The 26,562-nt window shown below is 36.4% G+C and overlaps 4 protein-coding genes across 5 annotated transcripts; all 4 read left to right on the plus strand.

Annotated features, from left to right (window-relative positions):
- The first annotated feature begins 381 nt into the window (after positions 1 to 381).
- Positions 382 to 24,741, plus strand: LOC122409677 (uncharacterized). The gene is made up of 38 exons (XM_043417404.1): positions 382 to 671; positions 761 to 878; positions 1,296 to 1,557; positions 2,039 to 2,146; positions 2,213 to 2,303; positions 5,074 to 5,319; positions 5,527 to 5,644; positions 5,719 to 5,980; positions 6,276 to 6,366; positions 6,432 to 6,568; positions 6,640 to 6,772; positions 8,027 to 8,146; positions 8,470 to 8,587; positions 8,924 to 9,185; positions 9,268 to 9,399; positions 9,581 to 9,671; positions 9,743 to 9,879; positions 9,976 to 10,108; positions 11,970 to 12,155; positions 12,327 to 12,446; positions 12,529 to 12,646; positions 12,779 to 13,043; positions 13,583 to 13,693; positions 14,025 to 14,115; positions 14,189 to 14,325; positions 14,413 to 14,545; positions 14,632 to 14,661; positions 16,992 to 17,147; positions 17,613 to 17,732; positions 17,824 to 17,941; positions 18,166 to 18,430; positions 18,519 to 18,629; positions 18,716 to 18,806; positions 18,978 to 19,114; positions 19,211 to 19,343; positions 24,131 to 24,267; positions 24,363 to 24,495; positions 24,581 to 24,741. The coding sequence occupies exons 1-38, from the start codon at positions 411 to 413 to the stop codon at positions 24,629 to 24,631; spliced, it is 5,463 nt and encodes a 1,820-aa protein (XP_043273339.1). The 5' UTR covers positions 382 to 410; the 3' UTR covers positions 24,632 to 24,741.
- Positions 1,353 to 2,935, plus strand: LOC122410009 (odorant receptor 67c-like). 2 transcript variants are annotated; one of them, XM_043417975.1, is made up of 6 exons: positions 1,353 to 1,557; positions 2,039 to 2,146; positions 2,213 to 2,303; positions 2,368 to 2,500; positions 2,577 to 2,709; positions 2,770 to 2,898. In XM_043417975.1, the coding sequence occupies exons 1-5, from the start codon at positions 1,379 to 1,381 to the stop codon at positions 2,624 to 2,626; spliced, it is 561 nt and encodes a 186-aa protein (XP_043273910.1). In that variant the 5' UTR covers positions 1,353 to 1,378; the 3' UTR covers positions 2,627 to 2,709; positions 2,770 to 2,898. The 2 variants fall into 2 exon arrangements, with proteins under 2 accessions (XP_043273910.1, XP_043273912.1); XM_043417977.1 differs by lacking the exon at positions 1,353 to 1,557 and having other exon boundaries at positions 1,998 to 2,146; positions 2,368 to 2,504; positions 2,770 to 2,935.
- On the plus strand, positions 5,127 to 7,236 carry LOC122410002 (odorant receptor 13a-like). Its single transcript, XM_043417967.1, has 8 exons — positions 5,127 to 5,319; positions 5,523 to 5,644; positions 5,719 to 5,980; positions 6,079 to 6,183; positions 6,276 to 6,366; positions 6,432 to 6,568; positions 6,640 to 6,772; positions 6,873 to 7,236. The coding sequence occupies exons 1-8, from the start codon at positions 5,225 to 5,227 to the stop codon at positions 6,921 to 6,923; spliced, it is 996 nt and encodes a 331-aa protein (XP_043273902.1). The 5' UTR covers positions 5,127 to 5,224; the 3' UTR covers positions 6,924 to 7,236.
- Positions 21,298 to 23,897, plus strand: LOC122410010 (uncharacterized). The gene is made up of 6 exons (XM_043417978.1): positions 21,298 to 21,345; positions 21,588 to 21,754; positions 22,752 to 22,871; positions 22,963 to 23,080; positions 23,675 to 23,785; positions 23,869 to 23,897. Exons 2-5 carry the CDS (start codon positions 21,608 to 21,610, stop codon positions 23,746 to 23,748), a joined length of 459 nt encoding a protein of 152 aa, XP_043273913.1. The 5' UTR covers positions 21,298 to 21,345; positions 21,588 to 21,607; the 3' UTR covers positions 23,749 to 23,785; positions 23,869 to 23,897.
- Positions 24,742 to 26,562: the final 1,821 nt, after the last annotated feature.

Below are 26,562 nucleotides of genomic sequence, written 5' to 3' on the forward strand. Positions count from 1 at the left end.
TGTGAAAAAATGTATCAAACCCTTTGACTGTTTGCGTGAGTAAGCAAAAACTGAGGGTGAATGCATCGACTTAGGAACCGTGGCTGTACAATTAACTGTCAATCATTTCTTGAAGACTGCCACTATTTTTTTATCATTCTGATTCACTACTAAGCGATGCACGATTGCGTAATCGTCGATTCTGAGAAAATTTACCATAGGTGTAGCTTATTTTCTATCCCCATGAGAACTCTTTTCTATCAACCTCAACTTTCGAAGTATCAATTTCAACGTTTACGTTTGTTTTACTTTGTAGAGAGTCAAAAATAGAGATAAAAAATTTTTCAATAGTAGTGCAGGCCGCGAAACTTTATTCTTACGTACGCAGTGCGGCAGGGTAACTCTGACGAAAGCTTTGACGTGACTTCGAAATGGACGTGGTACACGAATATTACAAAATCAATGAAACTTTACTAACGTGCATCGGACAATGGCCATTCCAGTCGAAACGTTCGAGTCGTGCTATCAGTGCATTCGCCGGCCTTCTCCTCGTGGCAATCCTCGTGCCTATAATAATGTTCGTGATTAAATTTACCGACGAGACCGAAATGGTGATCGAATCTATTCGAATAATGATTCTCGTTACTTCTTGCACGGTCAAATTCACTTCTTGTTCAATCAACTCCAAAAAGGTCTCTTATGAAATCCTCCATAGCTATGAGATAATGAAGAATTTTTGGATAAGCAGGTGACAATATATCCACTGAATTTACGCGAACAGATAATGAAGCTGCTAGTCGGCATTGCCGAAGATTGGAAGTTATGGGTTCTCGATCGAGAAGTTACGGTTCTCCATAAATACGCAAATATTGGCAGGAAAATAACGCTGATATACACGGGTTTGTAATGACTGCATGAATTATTCTGATTAGCTAAAAATACGGGTCTCTCTGATTAATCTTAGTTAACCTCCTACCATTTTTTCATCTCGGTACGATATTATCACGAGGCTTCAGTATCAGTTTCGTGTGCCTATAAATTAAAACGGAATTGTTTTTTTTTTCCATATGTGTGTTTTTTTGCAACACTAATAAACAAGGAACGGAGAAACGTTTTTTTTTATTATTACTTTACTTTAGTTACTGTGAAAAAGAGCATTCTTCGAAGACACACGCAGTCTGATCCGAACGACATAATGGTAGCAATCTCTTGTTATTGAGAATAATACTATCGTAATATGTTTTGCGGTATATCTGAAATTTGAAAAAACTTCACAACTCCATAAAATTTATGTAATAAATATTTTTTGTACCCAGTTATAATTGAATCGGTGAGCATATTCATAATTTCACAAGTAACAGTACCGAAAATCATCGATTCTCTGTTTTTCAACGGTACGATGCCAGGGGAATTTTTGTACCCAGCTTACTATTTTGGCTTAGACATGCAGAAGCATTTTTTTTTCTGTGTGGGACACATGGGAATCTCTGTTGTGGCAATTGCATTTATCATTGCTGCCTGTGATACTCTGTTCTTCATTAACGTACAACACGCGTGTGGAATATTCGCTGCCATAGGGTAAGATCATTGAATTCTGTTTTGGGGAAATAACAAAAATACAGCACTTAAGTCTCTCTGCATACAAATTTGTTACAAATTCGACAAAAAATTCAAGGGGATAATTCATTATCCGAAATTTCTTATCTTTATAAAAGTAATGAAAAAAAAACTTCCACGCTGCTTTTCTGTCTCACTCTTTTCAAAGTCTTATTAATCTTGGAAAATGATATTTTTTTCCAATTTTAAATTGTCTCCTTTTAAATGAAGAGACGCGGTAGCGGCTCGACGCCAAGTATTAAAAGAAATATCCTTATCTTCAGAAATTGAGCATATAGAGCCACATGAAAAATGGTCGACAGTACGTTCGTTTTCGGATTACATCGGAATCATTAGCTCAAAGAATTCAGGCATCGTTTCATATTACACCATTTTTATTAAAAATGTACATTTTTTCCTCTTACGATAAATTCCACATAATCAATTGATGAATGATATTCAGACTGAAATTAATACGCTTGGGAGAGAATGAAGAATCAACGGAGTACCAAACGGACACGGATTTCAGGGACCTGAGAACGTGCATTGCCAGACACAGCCGTGGGATTGAGTAAGATAATGTTAATCGTGGAGAAACAAATAAATAGACATCAACATCATGGTCCCTATTGCACAGGTTCGCGGAACTCATTGAATCAACTTACTCGATAACTTTCTCTCTCATCACGGTAGTCAATGTAATAGGAATGAGTCTGACGGGAATTCAGGTGAGACAATATCAACTTTGAGGACGATGACATCGAATACACTGACGCCTCGTCTCTGCTCTAGATTCTTATATCGCAAGATGATCTACGTGCCACGGTGAAATGGATTCTCTATTTCGGTGTGGAATTGATACATCTCTTTATGGAATGTTATATTCCACAAATTTTGATGGACCACAGTATAAACATACGTAACAGTATGTATGTAATCGTTGAAAATTGGATTCCAGGCAATTTTTAAAATTCAAAATAATATTAAATCGATGCACACAGCTACGGGGGAAAATGGTACAATATTTCGTCGAAGTCACAGAAGCTTTTGACTCTCATGATGTTGCGCTGTAACAAACCGTGCAAACTGACGATTAGCAAAATCTGTAACATGTCACTACAAACTTTTGTCTCGGTAAGAATGTTATCGACTTCACTATTTGCAGCTCCGTAAATCAAAACCATTATATTTCAGGTCTGTAGAAAAACCTGGTCATATTTCATGGTTCTCCGATCTTTCCAATAATGATCGAACAATGGCAGACAAACGGACACGCAGATTTGAATGTTCAAAAGAGTAGTGATCGCAAATCAATATGTACGATGTAATAAAAATAATTATCGATTGCTTCATGCAATACTTACCGTAGCCGCTGGAGTCAGTTGTGACCTCAATCTTTCTTTCTTTCATTCTTTACCATTACGATTTTCCTCCGTATAGCCGGAAAAATCATTAAAGATGTAACATACGACGGTTTTTGAAGTAAAACTTCTATACTATAGGCGCGCTGGGCTTGGGGGGTAAACTGGTGAAAATCTTGTTACGGAAGCGTATAACGGAAGTGTTACGAAAAGTGTGAATGCGCATGCGCATGTACATTTTCGTTCTCTCTCACGCTCATTGCCATGGGCTCGTGTGATTGGGCGAGGCGAACGATAATAATTGAGAGAGAGAGAGATATACGTTGGTAGAGATAGAAATACCTAATACACAGTGTAGGCCCATCGTCCCTACTCTTACATTTAGTTTTGAGCCCTGACTTGGAAGTATTGTAGGAGCAAGAGAGAGAGAGAGAGAGAGTGATGCGCACGCACATTTTCTTTCTTTCTCTTTTTCTCTCATTTTTGCAGTGTTAGTGAATTATCCTGCTTTACAGAAACATTGATAGAAACCCTATATATAAGAGCAAGTGATAAAAATTTCGCGCGTATATTTTCTTTCTCTCATTGCCAGTTCATAAAATATATACATCTCAGTAAAGCGTGTGTGAGTTTTGAGTTCAGTAGCTTTAAACGAACGATATGAAATCCAAGCACGAAACAATAAAAATAAGTGATTTTATAAAAAGTTTTAAATTACAATAATTGTAACACTTTTTTACTAGAGAAAGTAATCCTCTACGAAAAACCTAAAAGAATTTCATGTTTTTTATATACATATTCAAGTACACAGCTACTGAATATAACGTTATATGTCGAGATCTTTGAATTTCGACCCATAAATGATGTGACGGCCGTTGCTGCAGTACGGCACAGACCGATAATTCATGACATATCATTCAACTTGATTGTTTTATACTTGATTTTTTAAGAATCTCAAAATAAACCAGCACTGTTTCTTTGTAAAAAAAAAGTCTGAACTTTACGAAAAAAATATTCTAAAATATTTTAAAAAAAGGAGAAAAAACAATTTTAAAGCTGTAATTGCTTTTTCAGGATTTATCTGATCCCTGAGAATATTTAAAATATTTTTATCGAAAAGCTGAGGTTTTTTCACATAATAAAGACTACGTTTAGTGTTCCGAAAAATAATTCAGGGGTTCGATATTTTCAACACGAGAAGTTAACAATTGCAAATATTCAAATTTTCAAACCTCTATAACTTAGAAACGGCTAGACAAAAAAAAATTGAAAAAAATCATGAAAGCTCACAGTGACAGGTACTTTTGAAAAGCAATGACCATTACGCATAATTCAGACCCTCCAGCACAAATTAATTCCATAATTGGTGGAATGACCCATAATTAGTGGAATGTACGTTGCGAAAAAAGTTTTACTTCAGTTGTGTGGTCTAAAGCACACTCACTTTTTTTTTGAAAGGTCACGATCCTCTATTTGAAAATGATACGGCGATTTTTCTATCCAAATGATTTCTTCTGGATGGAAGATGAACAAAACCGAAATTGTATATTTCGTCGTTGTACAAGACATTTAACTTTTTAACTATTTGGGCGCAGATTTTGTACTTCACGAATAAATAAGATTTTTATGAGCGTGTTTCGAAGAAAGCGAAGATTTGTCGAGTTAAATAATTGAAAATCAGTTACGGAAATCGTAAATTTTATTTTTTATATCGTCGATGACAAAATGTTGCATGAAAAAATGAATGATACAAACTGAAATGCGTTGCGAGAAACAGTGACACCGGTAAGAAAGAAAATACGCTTCCAATAGTTTCACGTTGACTTTGAATAAAGAATAGAAAATCCGACTTGTAAAATTGAGTTACAAAATTCAAAGAACTGTAAGAGTTTCTTTCTCCCCGCGTACTCGTTGTAATTCAGTAACCAACTTCAAGCGAATCGTCGATCCATTCGACGCTTGTGTGCTGATAATCGTGGGAGAATCCGATATGAGAAAAGTGATTGACGACGAAAGAGGAGCGTGTCGACTATTCCACGTGATATCAAGGGGTTGTTGAGAGGTTGGGTTTTTTTTTAGTGTACCATCTCTGCCGCAGCCGTTGACGTGACTTTGAGTTGCGATGGACGTGTTTCAGCGCTATTACAAACTGACTGAAACTTTAATGAGTAGCATCGGTCAATGGCCATATCAGAACAGAGTCGTCAGTCGGACTTTCCTTGGTATTTCCATTTTTTTGTGCGCGTCCCAAATCGTGCCACAAATATTGGCGGTTATAAAGTTCAGTGATGATTCAGAGCTTCTTCTCGAGTCCATCACACCATTTATCATCGATGCTGTTTCCTTGGCAAAATTTATCTCTTGTTTGTGTACTTCTAAAACGGTGAGTTTCCTCTATTTTTATAATACTCAATCAAACTGTGAATAAGATCGTCTGAAAGTGCCATGGATTTTTCAACGTCCAAAGGTTTCCTGTATTCCCAAAAATCATTGTTGTGAGATCATTATTATAACACGAAATTTCAGTCACAAGTTAGACTTTAGGGATGGTGAATAAAGTAACTAAAAGAGTTCAGTTCTATGAAGACAGCGGCTGAAAATGTTAAATCGTGTCCGTGAAGACTGGGGAAAGTGGGATGGAGAACGAGAAATCAAAGTGCTTCACGTATACGCTGAAATTGGGAAAAAAATGACGACCATTTATACAGGTTAACAAATCTTTGAATTGAACTAAACCTTTCCCAGTTTCATTCAAACACAATAAGATCATTTCTGTATTCAGTTGGGGTGTACTTCACAACGATACTGTTTATTTCACAACCGGCATTGCCCAAACTGATCGACAGCTTGTTGTACAACGGCACGGAGCCAGGAGAATTTCCCTTTCCAGTTTATTACCCTCACCTGGATCAGCAAAAATACTATTTTTATATAATTGCTTATACTTATGTCGGTACATCGATGGTCCTTACAATCACTGTTGCTAACGATACCATGTTTATTCTTCATGTTCAACATGTTTGCGGTGTGTTCGCTGCCATAGGGTAAAATCGTTTTGTTCAATTGCTAAAAAGAGGAGAAATGAATTGTCGATCTCGTACGTTTGTGTGGATTCTAATACAAATACTTTATGAAAATTCAGGCAAAAATTAAAGCGAGTAGGAGAAGAAGAAGTATCGACAGAGGGCAGAGACATTGATTTCGAGAATCTTGCCATCTGCATCGATCGCCATAACGATGCTATTAAGTTAATAAAAGAAGTACATGAATAGAGGCTAAACAACATTTTTACGTGTTTACACCGAATGAATAACGAGGGTGTGCGTTCAATGTTTTCAGATTTGCGAAGCTCATTGAAAACTTGTACAGTCCGGCTTTTTTCTTTGTCGTTGGACTCAATATGATATGTATGAGTGTGACGGGACTTCAGGTAATTAATTTGTTCATGTTCTTTGTATTTTCAATGAATTCGTATGATTTATTAATTATATGCAGATCCTTACGAGAAGCAGCAATCCTGAAGAGACTGTAAGATTCGTTGCTTTTGTTGGTGCGCAAATGTTTCATCTGTACATCGAATCCTACATTTCGCAAATTTTAATGGACCACAGTCTGAGTATTCGTGATCATATGTAAGATTTATATTTCTCAATGAGTTTAAGTTCCAATCTCTGATACAGAAAACAAATACGAATGTCCACAGCCATTCTTGCAAGTGGTACAACATTTCGTTGAAGGCACAGAAGCTCCTGGGTACTATGAGCATGCGTTGTAACACCCCTTGCAAACTGACTGCGGGAAAGATTTGCACTATGTCCATCGAAACTTTTGGAGTGGTTAGAATTACATTTCCATTATTCTTTTTTTCCCATTATTTTCGACGAATAATTAATATAATTCAATAAATTGGTAACATATTGCATTGTAATTTTCAAGGTGGTCAAAACATCGGTGTCGTACTTTACCCTTTTTCGATCCATGCAGTAACGAAACGAGTTGGATACCCCTCGATACGCTTACACGGTTTTCGTAGGCTCTCACCATTTAGTCAATACGGACGAATAAAAACAACGATATTCAAGCCTGGGCAGTTGACTTTTTCAGTGAAATTCGATCAGGTGGCGACGTGGATTGTACGATGAATCCCAGGGAAGTCCGCAGGGAAGTTGGCAAAAAATCAGCACAATCGTTTTTATTTTTTTTCTACTCATAGAGAGAGTTGAATCATTTCACTGATGGACTACTTTCAAAGTTGTCATTTGTGAAAAGATACCAAAGCGTTCGTTCGTTATTGGGAAAACAAGCTTTGATGGATCTATCGATTATAATAGGCGAATATTCCCGACTAGAATTTTACGCCAGTACTAGATCATAATTCAATCGGGTTCAAACAAGATCCAGTTACGATGTAACGCAACGACAAAGGTTTATCCCAGGTTCCACTTATCGTTCTCACGAATCTGACGAATATTTAAGACCCATGAAAGTCTTCGCAAGTACCAGGTTGTTCAACGATGGTTCTTTCACATCTCTTGGAAATGAAAATTTGATGGAAGCATGCGACGGTGCACATGTGTCTGGCAGGAAATCTGGCCCGGTCGATAACTCGCGGAGATGGGGGTTTTGCGAAAATTAGTAGCTCTCGAAAAAGACATAGCGAGTGTGTAACGTTGAGAGAATTCGTAATCAACCCATTTAACAACTTTGACGACGTTTTTTCTTTCATCATTACGTAATGGGCTCACTTTGTGAGAACCTGTCGGCAGTATTGCGGAAAACTCAGTAGAACTCGAAGGGAATATGGATTTCTTTCACGGTCCTAACTATCGCATAAGTAAATATTTATTGTCTGTCCTGGGACTGTGGCCTTTGCAGACGACGCGAGAGAAGGTCTTTTTTAGATTTTTGACAATATTTTGTGTCGGCAGTATACTAACGCCCAAAGTGAGCATTCGTCTTTATTCTTCTTGTCGTTTCGAGAGTAACAACGAACAAGATTGCAAAAAATTCGGTGTCTTTAGTGAAAATAAAGAAATAAGAAAACGTATCACCTGAAACTGTTAAATTATGACTGTTTATTTTCGTGGCAGCTTATAAAGTTCGTTGAATACTATGGTGACTTCAATGGTATGATTCAGTGCTTCCCCGTTTTGGCCCTTCATATCGTAGGCTGTATTAAATTCGGCAACTATTGCATCAATGCGAAGACGGTCAGCCAATTTAACATTTTATATTGAATCCTTTCATTTTTACTGCTCCAAAAAAATAACATTTCCCAGCTTATTTTCGATAGTGTCCACAAAATGTTGGTTGTCGCGTGCAACCTTTCGAGTTTTTACGAGCCCATCTTATTCCTTGTCCACAGCAACCCTCTTTCTGAATGTACATCTACGTCGTATTTGCGCGAGGGCTACGGGAAACTGTGGAAAACCCGGCCTGCAAAGGCAGCTTTATTTCTATTTCGCTTTCGATTATTTTCTATGGTAACATAAAACGAAAAATCGTACGCTGATGGAAAACTAAAACATTTTAGTTGAGATTTCTTACGTGTCAAATCGAAGAAGACTGGATAGCACAAAGCACTGAACATGACGAAGTGATTTTGGCTCGCTATGCCGAACGGGGAAGAACTTATACCATAGTTTACAGTGGTGAGCATGTATTAAAAATAAGTAACACATCTTGGAGTTTACATTTCGAAGGAATGTTCTTATTTCTAATCTTATCAAAAGAATCTGATTTAATTGGATATTTTTTTATTTGCAAGAGAATTCTTTCCAAGTAGAGTCACATCAATTGCTTCGGGATAGGATAATAATGCTGCTCTCGTTGTAAAAATTCTAAAAGTAAATTTATTTTTTATTTTGGTTCGAACATCTGTAAATGACAATAGTGAATGATCTGAAAATCGAAACACACATGAACATCGATGGGTCAAAGGACCATAAGAAGCGAATTTACTGACTTAATTTATAATTTTTCCGTAGTTTACTTGTACGTCACACTGATGGTATACCTGTTGTTGCCAGTGATTCCGATCGTCCTGGACGTAATTGCACCTCTCGATGAGTCGAGACAACTCGTATATCTTTACGAAACACAATATTATGTGGATCCGGATGAATACTATTTTTACATACTTGCTCATGCTTACGCAACCATGCCATTTTCTATGACTATGATAATATCATTTGATACGATGTTTGCTGTCTACGTTCATCACGCATGTGGGATATTCTCTACTTTGGGGTACGAACAAAAACAATCGAAAACTCGGACTTACCTAGGATAAGACGAATGCTTTAGTGAACTCGTAATTGCTTCGATTTAGATCACACTTAGACGCCATCGGCGACGACGCTCTTGATGATAAACTCCATGGATCGTTGGAGTTTCAAGAGTATAATCGACGAGCTTACGAAAAAATGGTCAAGTGTGTGAATATGCACAAAAGAGTTCTCGAGTGAGTCGGATTCAACTTTTTTTCGACCTAATTTATTGTTTATCGATCCTGGCAAGGATGTTGATTAATCGAATTATTCTTCGGATGTCATTTGACGTCGAAAGAATAATTCTTGGAATTGTTTCGTTCGAAACATCTCTCGTTCCACGTTCCGTATTTTCATACGATTTTGTATTCGAAGATTCGTCCGAATTCTGCAATCCTCATCTTCAACGTGTTTATTATTCGTAACCGGTTTATGCACGATGATTATCACTTTGACGGGGTTTATGGTGAGTTTCAGAATAATTTGGAAGAAACATTTGAAGATATGGTTTTGATAAAATATTCTGATGATCACAAGGCCGTAACCAATTTGGATGAGCCTGGCGAAGCCCTAAGATTCGGATCATTCGGATTAGGTGCGATAATTCATATGTTTTACACTTGCTGGCTGGGACAGATGCTCGTAGATCATAGCGAAGAAATTTATCACAATGCGTAAGTCCTCATGAAACTTGTAATTATTCCATTTTCCTTGTGGTTTAAGCAATTTTATATAAGAGTATCTTGAACAAGTAATCGATCTTGTTTCAGTTACAACATCATCTGGTACAATTTGTCGGATCGAGCTAATAAACTTCCTATCGTTATTATGATGCGTAGCTCGGTCGGTTGTAAGATCTCAGCTGGTAAAGTGTTCGACATGTCGTTACCGAATTTCACCACGGTGAGAAGGCTAATTTCAAATATTTATTTGTACATATGTTATCTATAAAATCATACGAGTTCAACGAGTTTATATATCATTTTTCTATTTCTTTTGTAAAGGCACTCAAAACTTCAATGTCCTACTTCACCGTCTTGCTATCGATGCAATAGTTAAGGTTTAAATATGATGGGTGCAGGAGAAGTCGAAGCAATGCTGAAAAATTGATGCATCAATGTTGCTTCTCGACTTAGACCTTTCAGAAAATATTTCTCCCACTGCGAATGACGTAAGCTGTTAAAATCATGCTACTCGTACCGATCAATAATTATTTGTGATTCAAGAATTACAATTGTCTATATACGCTTATTAATATACGGTTTGCGATGAACGTACAGCGACTCTTTTTACACATACATACATTTGATGGTACAAAATATTCGACTTTCAATTTACCATTGCCGTGTTTTGCACGTGTGGTAATTTATTTAACGTCGAGTGGTGGCAAAGTTCGAAAATTCTTTTTTCGAAATTTTTCTGAGGGTTTTGGGAATTTCCATTCATTCAAACCGTCCTCAGGCAGATATACGAGTTGAGTAAGACATCTGAGTTTGTGGATGCGAGCTTGCATGCGCTTGCAACAGAAGCCGTACTACTGGTACTTACTGGTAACTGGTACGACGGAAGCAACAAGTACATCGAGTCAAATTTTTGCTGTACACGAACGAAAAAACCACTCAAATCTTGGGATAATTCCGTATGCACGTCGTTCTAAGTTCTCTTTTCAGAATCGAATAAAAATCATCATCAGACCGTTCACTCAGATCCAACAATACTGTTTATTGTCTTCGAGAGTGTAGGGAAATAAAAGATGAAATACAAAAAAGTGTACTTTGCGAGTATAATGTTCGTAAATTTGAGGGTTGAAATTCACTGCATAATTCATCTCATTCGGCCCCTTTCTTTTATGCCCTCTTCTACGTGGAGTCAACGTATATTTTTATGAAATTTGCAAATAATACGTCTACTTTATCGCACATCATGTCCACTGTTTTCTTGCTTTCTATGTTCGATACTGCATTAGACTTAATTACGTAAGTAGAGGGAGTTGGCGATACTTGTGACAGCCCCACAAGTCCGGCTGAATCGAATATACACAATAATTTTCTATTACTATTCTTTGTTGCACCATCTGGCTCTTTTTATCATAACGTATGCAAATGTTTTTCGATACTCTAACGTTCCGATCTAAGCTATACTCGTTTGCATGAATATATACATGCAGTATTTGCAGAATGACAGCTTGTGACGTTCGTAATAACCCCACAATTCGTTCGTGATAATGTCACAATAGCCAATCGAAAGACACCCACTGCCGTATTAAGCGCGAAATTTATGTGCTCCCATTTTCGCATCACGCATATCGTACAAGGACTATTTTGTTCGTGAGCAGAGAAAGGAATACATCGTGGTGAAGAAAGTGGTCCTGAGAAAAGTATAGAAACAGTTCCGGATCCACAGGCGTTATAAATTTGGAGTGGAATCTTTGCATGGATGCGCGGCTTATCAGCAGTACTGATGTGATAAAACCTGTTAACTGTGTGATTGTTTTTCTCGTTTGTTCGAAATTGCTGAATTACTATATCTTGTTTAATGTGAAAAATGAGCAGCAAAAATTCTGAAAATGATTTTGAAGATCGTTTGCTGTCCACTTTTTCGGGAGACCTCTCGCGAGCTAATCAAAATAATTCGATGAAGTTTCGTTCCACGGGAACATGAACATTGTCAACTCAATTGATTCAGCGTAATTTCGAACGATTTTATTGAATGTGTTCTTTAATCATTTTTTCTCGTGACTTTTTCCAAGTTTTCAGCCGAGTAGAGAAAACAGTTCAATACATTTTCATCTAATTTGTGGATCATGCCAAACTTTTTTGATCAACCCTATTACAAATGGAATAAGATAACTTTGTCATGGATTGGTGGTTGGCCAGAACAATCTCCGTTTAAGAGGGCTCTTTTACCTTCCCTCATATGTGTCTCTCTCTGGACTATCCTCGTTCCCGAGGTATACCACCGATCGATCGAATTCTTCATGTATAGCAAAAACCATGATACATCGTTAAAAACATTTCAATAAATTCACTGAAACGATTATTGAAGCGATGTTGTGCAAAAAACGCATTGCTTTGGATAATTTGAGATTAATGAAAAATCATTGAAGACTGTGGTTATTGAGGTTATTCGTTTGAGAGATCTGTGGCCGGATGTTGATGCTCTGTTGGAATGGTTGCCACCGCTTCTCGTGATATCAATAACAAAACTCCAATTATTCAACGGCTACGTAAATGGTAACAAGGTTGGACATTCACATCGATGGTTCATCCTTTCAATCACTTACATAACAGCCTGCTTTTTTTTACTTTTTCACCGAATTTCAGTTTCAGATTATGCTGGATCGAATACGCTCAGATTGGAAGCGTTTCGAGGGTACAGCCGAAGTGGAAGTTCTTCATAAATACGCTATCCACGGATCCTCGATTACAAAACATTACACCGGTGAGAATAAAAATGTTTTCATCGTCAACGAGATTTGATTTTCTCCCTCATCGCTAGTTATTCAATAGACGCAACTTTGCGTTGTCGACTGTATTTTCAACGGAATAAGACACAATTGACACATTGTTACAGGTTTCATGTACATCGTATGTCTTATATATTGCTCTTTCCCCGTAACGATTCCGATCGTCATAGAATTCTTCATCCCGTCAAATGAAACGGCAGAGAAAGTTTATCTCTTCGACGCCGAATATGGGGTGAATTCGGACGATTATTACGTACTGATATTCATCCATATGAGTGTCTTAACTTACGCGACGTGTATAGTAATGATCTCGAATGATAGCATGTATTTCGTATACGTTGAACACGCATGTGCGCTTTTCGAAATCGCCAGGTTCGTAAATAAATGTCTTTTGCATTTAGTACGCTGATCACGATTCTTGAAAATAATCATGACAGTTACGAAAATATTTCATTTCTCGTGAGTAGGAAAGACCGGGACAATGCGGTATGGCTAAAAGATTTCGTATAAAAAGTATATTACAAATGGTCAATTTGACGCTGAATAACAAAATTTAGTTTATTTTGAGAACAGCTCTATGTTAATAAATTTCATTTAAATCATCTTCACTCATGAGCTGTTTTCGGGACGTAACGTCGGTCCAAGCTCTCAATGTGGCTCTTCTATGATGATACTGAGAAACGCACGTGGATGCTTCTTGACGGGACATTTTCGTTATCCGAAATCGATAAGGGAAAGGTTCATTAAAATTCACACAAATGTGATAAATGTTCAGGTAGCCCGTATATTTTCCCGAGCCGTTGCTACTAACAGCACTCATCACATTGCACCATGTTATTGGCCAATTATTTATCTGACGATTATCTGTGCGTCTCATTGTCTGTGAGATAAAAGAAGAAATTCATTAACAGAATGAAATTGGAGCAACTTGGCAGAAGTACATTCGATTCGAATGATGGGAAGGCAGATAAGAGCTACGAAATCATTTCTGATTCGGTTCATCTTCATCGAGACGCAATTTAGTTTGTATATATCATTGGAATATTGAGGCATTCCCGGTTTTATTATCCATAGCTCATACACCCCATAGAAATGGGTTACTAATTTGGAGATTGATTTTGTGATATTTGGAAATCGTATGAACCGTTAAAAAAATCGATATATTTTCTAGAACTTTCAGGCGTTTTCGAAATCATAAAAATTTAAATTCGAAAAAAATTTGAAAGTGTTCGCTATAGTTGATTGGGTAAAATTGCATGGACTGCTTCATATGTACAACTGTTGATATTATTCTACAACTAAAATGCGCCTTCGTACGTTCAAAGCATTATTTCTTTTTGACAAATCAAATAGTTTTGCGGGCCTCATCGAATCTAGTTATAATGCTTGCTTCGGAGGAGTAGTAATATTGTGGCTGATGCTCCTGAGTCTCACCGGGCTACAAGTAAATGAAAAACTTTATAATAAAGACACAGTAATAGTCAGTACCCAATGATGATCGTAAAACTTATTTTTAGGTTCTAATGCACTTGAATGAACCCGGAAATTTCATAAGATTTTTAATTTTTGGGATTGCTCAAATAATTCATCATTACCTCAATTGCGTGCCTGGCCAAAAGATAATGGACTACAGTGTGGGCATATCCGATGATATGTTAGTAGAACCTGAATTGACTTGACATTCAGATTGATCGGCATCATTAATTCAGTTCATATAATTGATTCATTGATTCCTGTGCAGATACTCAACGGAATGGTATAATATGAAACCTAAGGCTCAAAAAATGCTGACGATGATTATGAAAAGAAGTATAACCCCGTGTCAAATCACTGCTGCTAAACTCTTTGTCATTTCTATGGAGAATTATAGTGCGGTACTGAAAATAAATGGATTTTTTCGAAAATTTCGGTTTGCTCATGCGCAACGTTTTTTTATCTCATCCCTATTTTTTTTTTTCAGGTATTACAAAAGTCCATGTCCTTTTTCACCGTTTTGACATCAACGCGTTGAATGATATTTTGTACATGCTGAAAATCGCTAGACACCGAAGGCATGAACAACTTTGAATGGGCAAATCCAAGTCGTATTCGTTTCCCAACTTGTACCAGTGGCTCGTTTGGTGAACATTTTATTTTCATGGTATATAATTTATCTAATTCGATTGTCTTCGATAAAAAATTATTCTTAGTGTCTTAGCCTCCAAAATAAAAAATATTTTGATCTTCTCAAGCCGTATTCAAATTTGAATTTTTTTACTCGCACGAAAGTCTTTCGATGACATCGAGAAAAAAATGAGCGTATATCCGAAGCACATAAACGTTACACTGACGCACTCTATAACCGTTGCCCGTTGACTAGGATCTCTTAGCGTAGACTTTCCTTATTGGACTGCAGCTATTACTGTTCAGTTTTTTATCCTCCGATCCTCGTATTGAAAGACAACATTATTTTGAATATTCGAAAATAACTAGCTATTTTTTGTCAGTCGGAGATATCTTTATTTGTTTTCTCCGTTATACGGTAAATATAGTCACAAACTTGATTATCCAATCGTGTTAGAATGATACAGCGCATGGCAATAAGCCTCGTCAAATATTCACGCACATGTCGAATTCTCATTACAAGGTATTTTCCTTCGTCATCCGCTACATCTTATGACCAACTATTCAAGAATTATTGTTGGATATCACTTCATCTTTACTTTCGATGCTTTGCGTAGTGTCCATGTACTTTTGGCGACACAAAACATCGGGGCAATCCAGTACAACCACAATTTATGTGTCAAACGTCAATCATATCCTCCACCGTACCATGCATTTTGTGTCGGCGTTTTTCCCGCACGGAGAGAAATATTCATGTTAAGACAACGCGAGCCATACTACTGTAGCAAATTTCATATGTTAATACAGCGACAACAAATTTATTTTAGTTTAACGTTTTCGCACCCAGTGCCTATTATTCGTCATCACTTATGTAAACCTCATTCGATATCATCTACCATCTTTACTACTTTGCATGTATGCATACAATATGAATACAGCCATTACTTCGTGTGACACAAAATTGTGTATTTCCATTTGCCATAGAGCTATTGCGCATAAACAGTTTTGGGAAGACACGGGAAGAAGATTCCACGCGCGACGGTAACAAGTGATTTTCAAAAGAACGCGAAATGTCCGTAGCTCACATTGTTTACATGTGTGAACAGGTGGCTCGAACGTTAAATGATAAAAAAAAATTGTCACGATGCTTTTGTCAAATTCATCGTAGATCACAATTTTATTTATGTTTTGCCTGTATGAATTTAATTATAAATGCGTTCGCTATCGATGTAGGGGAGAGTGGGGTAATTCCGGACGCAGGGTAAATACGGACACCGCAATATCTTTATATTCCGAAATCCTCACTTTCGCGCTCTTGAAGGTATGCGATAGCCTTATGGATGTTTAGTGTACTCACATTGTTCGAGGCGTGGAGTGATTTGCTTTCTTCGAGGTAAGACCGATCATAAAATTTCGTACATTTTGATCTAATTTTTGCCTATACATTAAAATGATGAAACTACGGGATAAATGGTTTCAATGTTATTAAAAAAATTAATTTAATATCCTTATTCCATGTAAGAATCATTAACGCAGTTCAAATTTGGGCTTATCCTACTTTTTTTTTAAATTATTAATTAGTTTGTGAAATTTCGCAGTTTGGGGTAACTCCGAACGGCTTGTTTGGAGGAATTTCGGACATTCTGTTTTTACCCCATATGGATCGATTTTTTTCAAATGTCAGTAACGTCGTAAATATATATCAAATAAAACACCAACGTATGATGTTGAGTGCATAAATGTAGCAGCGAACTATATGGAAACAAAAAGTTACTTTTGTTTTGAAAAATATAAAAATTTACCATCCGAAAACTGGATTATGTAAATCGGGTGTGAAATGTGAGCTCACAAATTTGCACAAGCGAATAAAACGAATCGAAAATATGTTTGCGATTTGTATAGGTTGCATGCACTCTAGATTCAGCCTAAGGGCCGTCCGGAATTACCCCGGAGCTTCGGGGTGAATCCGAATTTTACGGAGTGTTGTTTTTTACTAAATATCTAGCAATTTTTGCATTTATTTGTTAAAATTTACATCGGAAATTGTAAACAAGATACCAAGGAGTAAATTTATTTTGTAATTTCATCATGTGGTTGGTTGTTAATCAATTTCCCTTAGGCGATCGGAATTGAACCAATTTTCTCTCAAGTCATCAAAATTTGATACGACTCTTTTTGGTGTAAAATTTACTGTATATAGTTAAAGGATCTCCTTAGTTGCGGAGTATGGCGAGCTTTTTTGACCATCCGTACTACAGATGGAATAAAGTATCTTTGACGAGCATCGGCACTTGGCCAGAACAATCGCTCTTTGTGACGTGTTTCATGTCAACTTTTATATGTGCCAATGTGTTGAGCATGATCATACCTGAGGTACACATGAATATGATTTACAATATTTCGTCATAATAATATCGACGTTTAACGATATTTTGTGAAGAATGTGTCAATACGCTGAAGACATTCAATAAGAGAAGTTTTTGTGATTTTGTGCAAATTTAAAAATCTCGGTTCCAACAAATCTTTAAGGCTTTCGCATGAATGCCGTGCAATTTTTCGGCGCATCTACGATATTTAGCAAACGTCAAGATTCGCCTGGTCATGGTTAAATACCGAAACTTCGACTGGGAAGCTCCTGTATTGGAGCTTCCTAATTTCACTCAAACTTAACACAGCATCTATCCGGAAGTCTCGAACAAGGTCTTGACTTTTTTTTCAACTCGATGACGATTGGGTGATAAACGAGTATTTCGATAAAAACGTGCTTAGCGAGTAACATAAGATACTCTATCACGGCCTTATCTCAATATCATATTAATAGATGTTACAATTGGAAAGGTACTGTATCTGAACATGAAGTGGCCAGATACCGACGCGTTTCTCGAGTGGTTAGCGCCACTTTGCGTTCTAACGATATCAGTTATTCAATTATTAAATGGCAGTTTCCAACGTAAAAAGGTTAGAAATATACAGAAACGATGATCATTTTTACAACTATTTGACGCAATCATAATTGAAAAAATGAAATGTCCTAATTATTGGATTTCAGTTTAGTACGATTCTAAATCATATATCTTCGGACTGGAAGCGTTTTGGTGATTCACCCAACGCAGAAATACTTCATGAGTATGCTGCTCGCGGACGCTGGATTACAAAAGCATATATCAGTGAGAGAAGAAGGGTTGTTGAAAGCAAACTGCCTCATATTTTTCAGTTTCAATCAATTTTATTTCTTTTGTGACCCATGCATCTATTAACGAACTAATCAACAATGAACAAGTCGAATGATTGGTTCAACAAAAGCAATAATGTGGATAACTGGATCTTACATGCATCGCGCATTTACTTAAAGCAAATAAGGTCCAAAACTTTTTTTCTAACATATTTACAGGTTGGATGTATTCCGCGTGTACGTGTTATCTTATGATGCCCTTTTTGACGCCAAAGATCGTTGAACTTTTTGTTCCTTCGAACGAATCGGAGGGAAAAATTTACCTTTTCAACGCCTATTATGGTGTAAACTCTGATGATTATTATTTTTTCGTATTCGGCCACATGTTTTGGGAGTCTTGGGTGCCGATTATAGTAATGATATCGAGTGACGCAATGTTCTTCGTATTCGTGGAACATGCTTGTGCTCTCTTTAAAATTGTCGAGTTCGTAAAAATCAACTATATTAAAAATCAAATAATTCGTGTCCTATGAACACTTGATAAAGATTCTATCTGATCTTTCATTTATTAGGACTAATTTGAAATCGACATGCAACCATTATGATGCCACTGAGCGATCCGGAAAAGGCAGTAGCTTCCGAATAATTTGTCATTGCATCGACCTCCACCGAAACGCAATAATGTTTGTGGTTGATGATATTTCATGAATGCGGACTCCTACTCAATACTTTTCAATACGATACTGATTTTTTTTTATCGATATTTCAGTTTTACTAGCCTCATCGATTCCGCTTACAATTTCTCTCTGTTAGGGGTGTTAGGAGGCTCCCTACTAGCTTTGAGCGTCACGGGAATACAGGTATACGATTTTTTTGGGATTACGAAGCAATCAGATACTATGATAAAACGGAGTTATTGTTTTTCAAAATTTTCGACTCGTCTTTGTCGCAATATCGTCGAAATAATCTCTCGGAATTTTCAAATTCTCTCCCTCATTGTTGAGACGATTTTGTACTATTGTGCATTTTAGGTATTGATGCATCTCCACGACCCTGGACAGCTTATTAGATTTGGAAGTTTCTCACTCGCTCAGATATTTCATTTGTATTTAAATAGTGTACCTGGTCAAAAAATAATGGACCACAGCACATCAATTTTCGATTATGCGTGAGTAGAAAAAAGTTTATAAACATAAGTAGGTTTTATGTCAAATTGGATCTTCAATATTTGTGTTGAAATGGTTATTTTTTATTGCTCTTACAGATATTCGGTGAATTGGTATGCTCTAACACCAAGAGCGCGAAAGTTATTGATTTTAATAATGGTTAGAAGTCTGAGACCATGTCAGATCAGCGCCGGAAAAATCTACTTGCTTACAATGGAAAACTATAGCGCGGTATGACAGAAAAATGAACTAATTTGCTCTTTCGAAAAGTAAACCATTTTTATTGTTATTTTTCGTATTTTTTTCTCTTTCAAGATGATGCAAACGTCCATGTCATTCTTCACTGTCCTCTCTTCAATGCGTTAGTTCCTTGCTCTTGTGTGAAAAAATAAATGTTTTATTAATTTATGTCAACGTTATTGGCCTTCTCATATTGTAGCGTTATGTTGTATGCATTAATACACTGAGAATTATAGTGCGGTACTGAAAATAAATGGATTCTTTTGCAAATTTCGGTTTGCCCATGCGCTATGTTATTTATCTCATCCCTATTTTTTATTCAGGTATTACAAAAATCCATGTCTTTTTTCTCGGTTCTCACATCAACGCGTTGAATATTATTTTGTAGATGTTGAAAATTGGTATAAACCGAAGGCATGTACATTAGGGTGGGTAAAAAAATCGACTTTTTTTTTTTTTGATCGGACACAAAAAAGCTATTAGTTTCTAGGCACCTCTAGAAAGTACTCACCAAAAATGAGCTCTTAATTTCGTTCCTCTTCATTACGGTTTTCCATTTTTATTTCAGTCTCATATAAAAATGGTCATATTTCATAATTAATCGATTGTCAAGCCAAGTCTCGCCACATATTTTTATAGGAAATCGAATGCTCTATAAAAAAGGCCTCCAACACTTTTTTCATTAATTGAACCATTTACAAGATATTCGGGATTAAAAATTGAAGAATTTATTTAAATTTTTCATTTTTAGTTTGCTTACCAAATAAAAAAAAAAAATTATTGCCAAATGAGTATAGCATATTTCCGTAGAAAATTAAATGCTCCACAAAAAAGGTCTAGAAACTAGCTTTTCTGTGTCCGATCAAAAAAAAAAACAAAGTCGATTTTTTTACCCACCCTAATGTAGAACTTTAGATGCACAAATTCAAGTCATATTCATTTCCTAACTTGTACCAATGGCTCGTTTAGTGAACATTGTGTTTTCATGTTATATAATTTATCTAATTCGATTGTTTTCGATAAAAAATTATTCTTAGTGTCTTAACTTCCAAAATAAAAAATATTTTGATCTTCTCAAGCCGTATTCAAATTTGAATTTTTTATTCACACGAGGGTCTTTCGACGATATCAAGAAAAAAATGAGTGTATATCTGAAGCTCGTAAACGTTACACTGATGCATTCTGTAACCGTTGCCCGTTGACTAGGATCTCTTAATGTAGACTTTTCTTATTCGATTGCGGTTATTACAGTTCAGTTTTTTCCCTCCGATCCTCATATTGAAAGACAACATCATTTTAAACATTCAAAAATAACTAGCTATTTTTGTCAGTCAGGGATACCTTTATTGGTTTTCTCCGTTTTACGGCAAATACAGTCACAAACTTGATTATCCAATCGTGTTAGAATGATATAGCGCATGGCAATAAGTCTCGTCAAATATGCACATACATATCAAATTTCCATTACAAGGTATTTCCCTTCGTCATTTGCTACATTTTATGACCAACTATTCAAGAATTGTTGGTTATCACTTCATCTTAACTTTTGATGATTTGCGTAGTGTCCATGAACTTTTGGCGACACAGAACATCGGGGCAATCCAGTACAACCACAATTTATGTGTCAAACGTCAATCATATCCTCCACCGTACCATGCATTTTGTGTCGGCGTTTTTCCCGCACGGAAAGAAATATTCATATTAAAACAGCGCGAGCCATGCTACTACGGCAAATTTTATATGTTAATACAGCGACACCAAATTTATTTTAATATAACGTTTTTGCACCCAGTGCCTATAATTTATCATCACTTATGCAAACCTAATTCGATATCATCTACCATCTTTACTACTTTGCATGTATGCATACAATATCAATACAGCCATTACTTGGTGTGACACAAAATTGTGTATTTCCATTTGCCATAGAGCTATTGCGTAATAACAGTCTTGGAAAGACACGGGAAGAAGAATCCACGCACGACGATATCAAGTAATTTTCAAAAGAACGCGAAAGTTCACATTGTTTACGTTTCTGAACAGGTGGCTCGAACGTTAAATAATTTAAAAAAAATTCTCACGATGCTTTTGTCAAATTTATCGTAGATCGCATTTTTATTTTTGTTTTGCCTGTACGGATTGACTTTGTAAATGCGTTCGCTATCAATGTAAAGTCAACAAAATTTGATACGACGCTACCCTTTTTGGTGTAAAATGTACTGTATATAATTAAAGGATCTTCGTAGTTGCGGAACATGACGAGCTTTTTCGACCATCCGTACTACAGATGGAATAAAGTATCTTTGATGAGCATCGGCACTTGGCCGGAACAATCGCTCTTTGTGACGTGTTTCATGTCAACTTTTGTATGTGCCAATCTGTTGAGCATGTTCATACCTGAGGTACACATGGATATGATTTACAATATTTCATCATAATAATATCGACGTTTAACGATATTTTGTGAAGAATCTTTCAATATGCTAAAATCATTCGATAAGAGAAGTTCTTAAGTGATTTTGTGCAAATTTCAAAACCTGGATTCCAACAATAGGACAGGAGGCAGAGGTTTAAATTCTGTTTAAATCGGGAAAGAAGAATCACAACGGGAATCAGTGTATTTCATGCCTCTCTTGAACATACTTATTTTTACTCCTCCTTCACCCACCGGAACAGCCGTAATTTCGGTAAAATAACGATCGTTCATGATAAAATCCGGATGAGAAAATCAAGCATTGTAGTGAGCGAAGCGGAGAATAATACGGGATAGCGTCATTAGTAAGTGAATTTGACAAGAAGCGTGATTATGATTGGCTGTAACGTTGAAAATATTAATCCTAGACAAGAATGTATAAGACCTTTTCGGTAGAAAATTTTATTATCTGCAATTTTGATATGAACATTTTTAGCCATAAATCCACTCAGAACACAGACATAGGGCGAGAACCACTTTTTTTATAGTTATTTTACCAAATCGTGGCTGTTCCTGTGGTGGAGAAGGTGTAAAACTTGGTATATTCAAAAGAGGCATAAAATGAACTCATTCCAGCTGTAGTTTTTTTTCCCGATTTAGGTTAAAATTGACGCTGCTCCAACTGTTTGAAGCCTGGCCTACAAAGCGTTGAGGCTTTCGCATTGATGCCGATTCGCATAATTGTAGCTAGATATCGAAGTTCCGGTTGGGAAGCTCCTGTATTGGAGCTTCCTAATTTCACTTAAACCTAACATGGTATCCATCCGGAAGGTTCGAACTAGGTCTTGACTTTTTTTCAACTCGATGATGATTCGATGAATATCAAGTATTTCGAAAAAAAACGTTCTTCGCGAGCAACATAATATATTTATACTCCATCACGGCCTTATGTCAATATCATAGTAATAAATGTTACCACTGGAAAGGGACTATATCTGAAGAATAAGTGGCCAGATACCGACGCGTTTCTCGAGTGGTTAGCGCCATTTTGCGTTCTAACGATATCAGTCATTCAATTATTAAATGGCAGTTTCCAACGTAAGAAGGTTAGAAGTACACAGACACGATGATCATTTTTACAAGTACTTGACGCAATCATAATTGCAAAAATGAAATGTCCCAATTATTGGATTTCAGTTCAGTACGATTCTAAATCACATATCTTCGGACTGGAAGCGTTTTGGTGATTCACCCAACGCAGAAATACTTCATAAGTATGCTGCTCGCGGACGCTGGATTACAAAAGCATATATCAGTGAGAGATGAAGCGTTGTTGAAAGCAAACTGCCTCATATTTTTCAGTTTCAATCAATTTTATTTCTTTTTCGACTCATACATCTATTAACTAACAAATCAACAATGAACAAGTGAAATAATTGGTCGAACAAAAGCAATAATGTGGATAATTGGATTATACATCCATCGCATGTAAAAAAAAGTTTTTGGATCTTATATGCATGTAAGATCCAAAAACTTTTTTTTCCAACATATTTACAGGTTGGATGTATTCCGCGTGTACGTGTTATCTTATGATGCCCTTTTTGACGCCGAAAATCATTGAATTTTTTGTTCCTTCAAACGAATCGGAGGGGAAAATTTACCTTTTCAACTCTTATTATGGTGTAAACTCTGATGATTATTACTTTTTCATATTCGGCCACATGTTTTGGGGGTCATGGGTGCCGATTATAGTAATGATATCGAGTGACGCAATGTTCTTCGTATTCGTGGAACATGCTTGTGCTCTCTTTAAAATTGTCGAGTTCGTAAAAATCAACTATATTAAAAATCGAAAAATTCGTGTCTAATGAACACTTGATAACATTCTATCTGATCTTTCATTTATCAGAATTAATTTGCAATCGACATGCAACCATTATGATGCCATTGAGCGATCTGGAAAAAGCAGTAGCTTTCAGATAATTTGTCACTGCATCGACCTTCACCAAAACGCAATAATGTATGTTGTTGATGATATTTCATAAATGCGGACTCCTCAAAACTTTTCAATAAAATACTAATTTTCCCCTATCGGTATTACAGTTTTACTAGCCTCATCGATTCTGCTTACAATCTCTCCCTGTTAGGGGTGTTAGGGGGCTCCCTACTAGCGTTGAGCGTCACGGGACTACAGGTATTAGATTTTTTTGGGATTACGAAGCAATCAGATACTATGATAAAACGGAGTTATTGTTTTCCAAAATTTTCAACTCGTTTTTGTCGCACAATCGTCGAAATAATCTCTCGTGTATTTCAAATTCTCTCGCTCGTTGTTAAGACGATTTTGTAATATTGTGCATTTTAGGTATTGATGCATCTCCACGACCCTGGACAGCTTATTAGATTTGGAAGTTTCGCACTGGCTCAGATATTTCATTTATATTTAAATAGTATACCTGGTCAAAAAATAATGGACCACAGCACATCAATTTTCGATTGTGCGTGAGTAGAAAAAGTTTATAAACATAAGTAGGTATTATGTCAAATTCCATCTTCAATATTTGTCTTGGAATGATTATTTTTTATTGCTTTTACAGATACTCAGTGAATTGGTATGCTCTAACACCAAGAGCGCGAAATTTATTGATTTTAATAATGGTTAGAAGTCTGAGACCATGTCAGATCAGCGCTGGAAAAATTTACTTGCTTACAATGGAAAACTATAGTGCGGTATGACTGAAAAATGAACTAATTTGTTGTTTCCAGAAGAAAACCATTTTGATTTTAATTTTCCTTATTATTTTCCCCTTTCAAGATGATGCAAACGTCCATGTCATTCTTCACTGTCCTCTCCTCAATGCGTTAATTCTCTCCTCATGTGTGAAAAAATAAACGATTTTAATTTATGTCAACGTAATTAGTAATTTCATATTCCACTGTTATCTTGTATGCATTAATACACGGAGCATTATAGTGCGGTACTGCAAATAAATTCTTTTGCAAATTCCGTTTTATTCATGCGCAGCGTTATTTATCTCATCCCCATTTTTTTTCAGGTATTACAAAAGTCCATGTCCTTGTTCGCGTTTTCGACTTCAACGCGTTACACGTGTTATTTTGTAGACGTTGAAGATCGTTATAAACCGAACACATATACAACTTTGAATGGACAAATTCAAGTCGTATTCAAATCGTATAGACAACTTTGTAATAATCAGAAAAATAACTCTTATATATATTTTTAGATATTCAATGAACATTCTTTATTTTCATTTCTCTTTGGTATTTTGTTAATTCTTTTCTTTTGGGGCAACACATAAATCGAAAAAATTATTAGAGCGCTCGCCGCATTTCCACATAAATGCTCACAGAAAATAACAATGATTGCCGGATATATAGGGCTAGAAGTGAGAGGATCGTCAGCACCACTATCGACGGGATTTGTATAAAAACTTGGGACGGCATGGTGATTATTTAATGTGAGAAAATAAATGAACAGAAACACAATTAGATAACAGATAATTCAGATACGTATCTTTTATAAAAGGCTGGTAATTCACCACGTTTCTACCCTGTGTCGGGCATCCGTTGTATATTAAAGGAATACGCAATCAACCGTGGATTGATGATAATGTATGTCTAATCCGCTACCCAACCGTCGGAGCCGCGTTCCGCCGGACTTCTCATTCTTCGGCCAAAATCAAAATTCAACGATAAGGAAGAGCGGCTCTCCCCTCTTCGCACTCACACTCCCTCCCTGTCTCGGCATCACTCGTTTCCTCGCGTCCTTAGGCTCCTTACAACTTCAAGTCGTATTCATTTCCTAACTTGTATCAATGGCTCGTTTAGTGAACTCTGTGTTTTCGTTTTATGTAATGAACCTAATTCGATTGTCTTCGATAAACAATTATTATTGTCTTATTATATATTCTTAGTGTCTTAGGTTCCAAAATAAAAAAAATATTTTGATCTTCTCAAGCAGTATTCAAATTTGAATTTTTTGCTCACACGAGGGTCTTTCGATGACATCGAGAAAAAAATGAGCGACATAAACGTTACACGGATGGATTCTGTAACCGTTGTCCGTTGACTCATAGTGTAAATTTTGCTTATTGGACTGCGATTATTACTATTCAGTTTTTTCCACGTATCCTTGTATCGAACGACATTATTTTATGAATATGCGAAAATAATTAGCTATCTTTTATCTCTTGGAGATATCTTTATTGCTTTTCTCCGTTTTGCAGTAAATACAGTCACAAACTTGATTATCCAATCGTGTTAAAATGATATAGCGGATGGCAATCAGCCTCACCAAATATCCATGTACATATCAAATTTCCACTACAAGTTATTCGCATTATCTTATGACCAACTGTTCAAGAATTGTTGGATATCACTTCATCTTTCGATGCTTTGCGTAGTGTCCATGTACTTTAGGCGACACAAAACATCAAGGCAATCCAATATAACCACAATTTATCTGTCAAATGTCAATCATATTTTCCACCGTACCATGCATTTTATGTCAGCATTTTTGCCTCACGGAGAGAAATATTCGTGTCAGGACAGCGTGGGCCACACTACTGCAGCAAATTTCATATGTTAGTACAGCGACAACAAATTTATTTAAATTCAACGTTTTTGCGTCAAGCGCCTACAATCTATCATTACTTATGCAAACCTCATTCGATATCATCTTCCATCGTAACTACTTTGCATGTATGCATACAATATGAATACAACCATTACTTCGTGTGACACAAAATTGTGTATTTCCATTTCCCGTAGAGCTAT

Source organism: Venturia canescens, chromosome 4 (genome assembly GCF_019457755.1).
Source record: "Venturia canescens isolate UGA chromosome 4, ASM1945775v1, whole genome shotgun sequence".
Lineage (NCBI taxonomy): Eukaryota > Metazoa > Arthropoda > Insecta > Hymenoptera > Ichneumonidae > Venturia > Venturia canescens.

What these genes read in the sequence shown, in the direction of transcription:
- LOC122410010 (XM_043417978.1), top strand. Translation starts at nt 21,608, where the DNA reads ATGACGAGCTTTTTCGACCATCCGTACTACAGATGGAATAAAGTATCT. An exon ending in GCAGTTTCCAACGTAAGAAG is followed by an intron (nt 22,872 to 22,962) that starts GTTAGAAGTACA and finishes ATTGGATTTCAG; the next exon opens with TTCAGTACGATTCTAAATCA. An exon ending in GATTACAAAAGCATATATCA is followed by an intron (nt 23,081 to 23,674) that starts GTGAGAGATGAA and finishes TTCATTTATCAG; the next exon opens with AATTAATTTGCAATCGACAT.
- LOC122410009 (XM_043417975.1), top strand. Translation starts at nt 1,379, where the DNA reads ATGCCAGGGGAATTTTTGTACCCAGCTTACTATTTTGGCTTAGACATG. An exon ending in GGAATATTCGCTGCCATAGG is followed by an intron (nt 1,558 to 2,038) that starts GTAAGATCATTG and finishes AATGATATTCAG; the next exon opens with ACTGAAATTAATACGCTTGG. An exon ending in TGAGTCTGACGGGAATTCAG is followed by an intron (nt 2,304 to 2,367) that starts GTGAGACAATAT and finishes TCTCTGCTCTAG; the next exon opens with ATTCTTATATCGCAAGATGA.
- LOC122410002 (XM_043417967.1), top strand. Translation starts at nt 5,225, where the DNA reads ATGATTCAGAGCTTCTTCTCGAGTCCATCACACCATTTATCATCGATG. An exon ending in CGCCATAACGATGCTATTAA is followed by an intron (nt 6,184 to 6,275) that starts GTTAATAAAAGA and finishes CAATGTTTTCAG; the next exon opens with ATTTGCGAAGCTCATTGAAA. An exon ending in CCATCGAAACTTTTGGAGTG is followed by an intron (nt 6,773 to 6,872) that starts GTTAGAATTACA and finishes GTAATTTTCAAG; the next exon opens with GTGGTCAAAACATCGGTGTC.
- LOC122409677 (XM_043417404.1), top strand. Translation starts at nt 411, where the DNA reads ATGGACGTGGTACACGAATATTACAAAATCAATGAAACTTTACTAACG. An exon ending in TTATACCATAGTTTACAGTG is followed by an intron (nt 8,588 to 8,923) that starts GTGAGCATGTAT and finishes ATTTTTCCGTAG; the next exon opens with TTTACTTGTACGTCACACTG. An exon ending in TCACTTTGACGGGGTTTATG is followed by an intron (nt 9,672 to 9,742) that starts GTGAGTTTCAGA and finishes GATGATCACAAG; the next exon opens with GCCGTAACCAATTTGGATGA.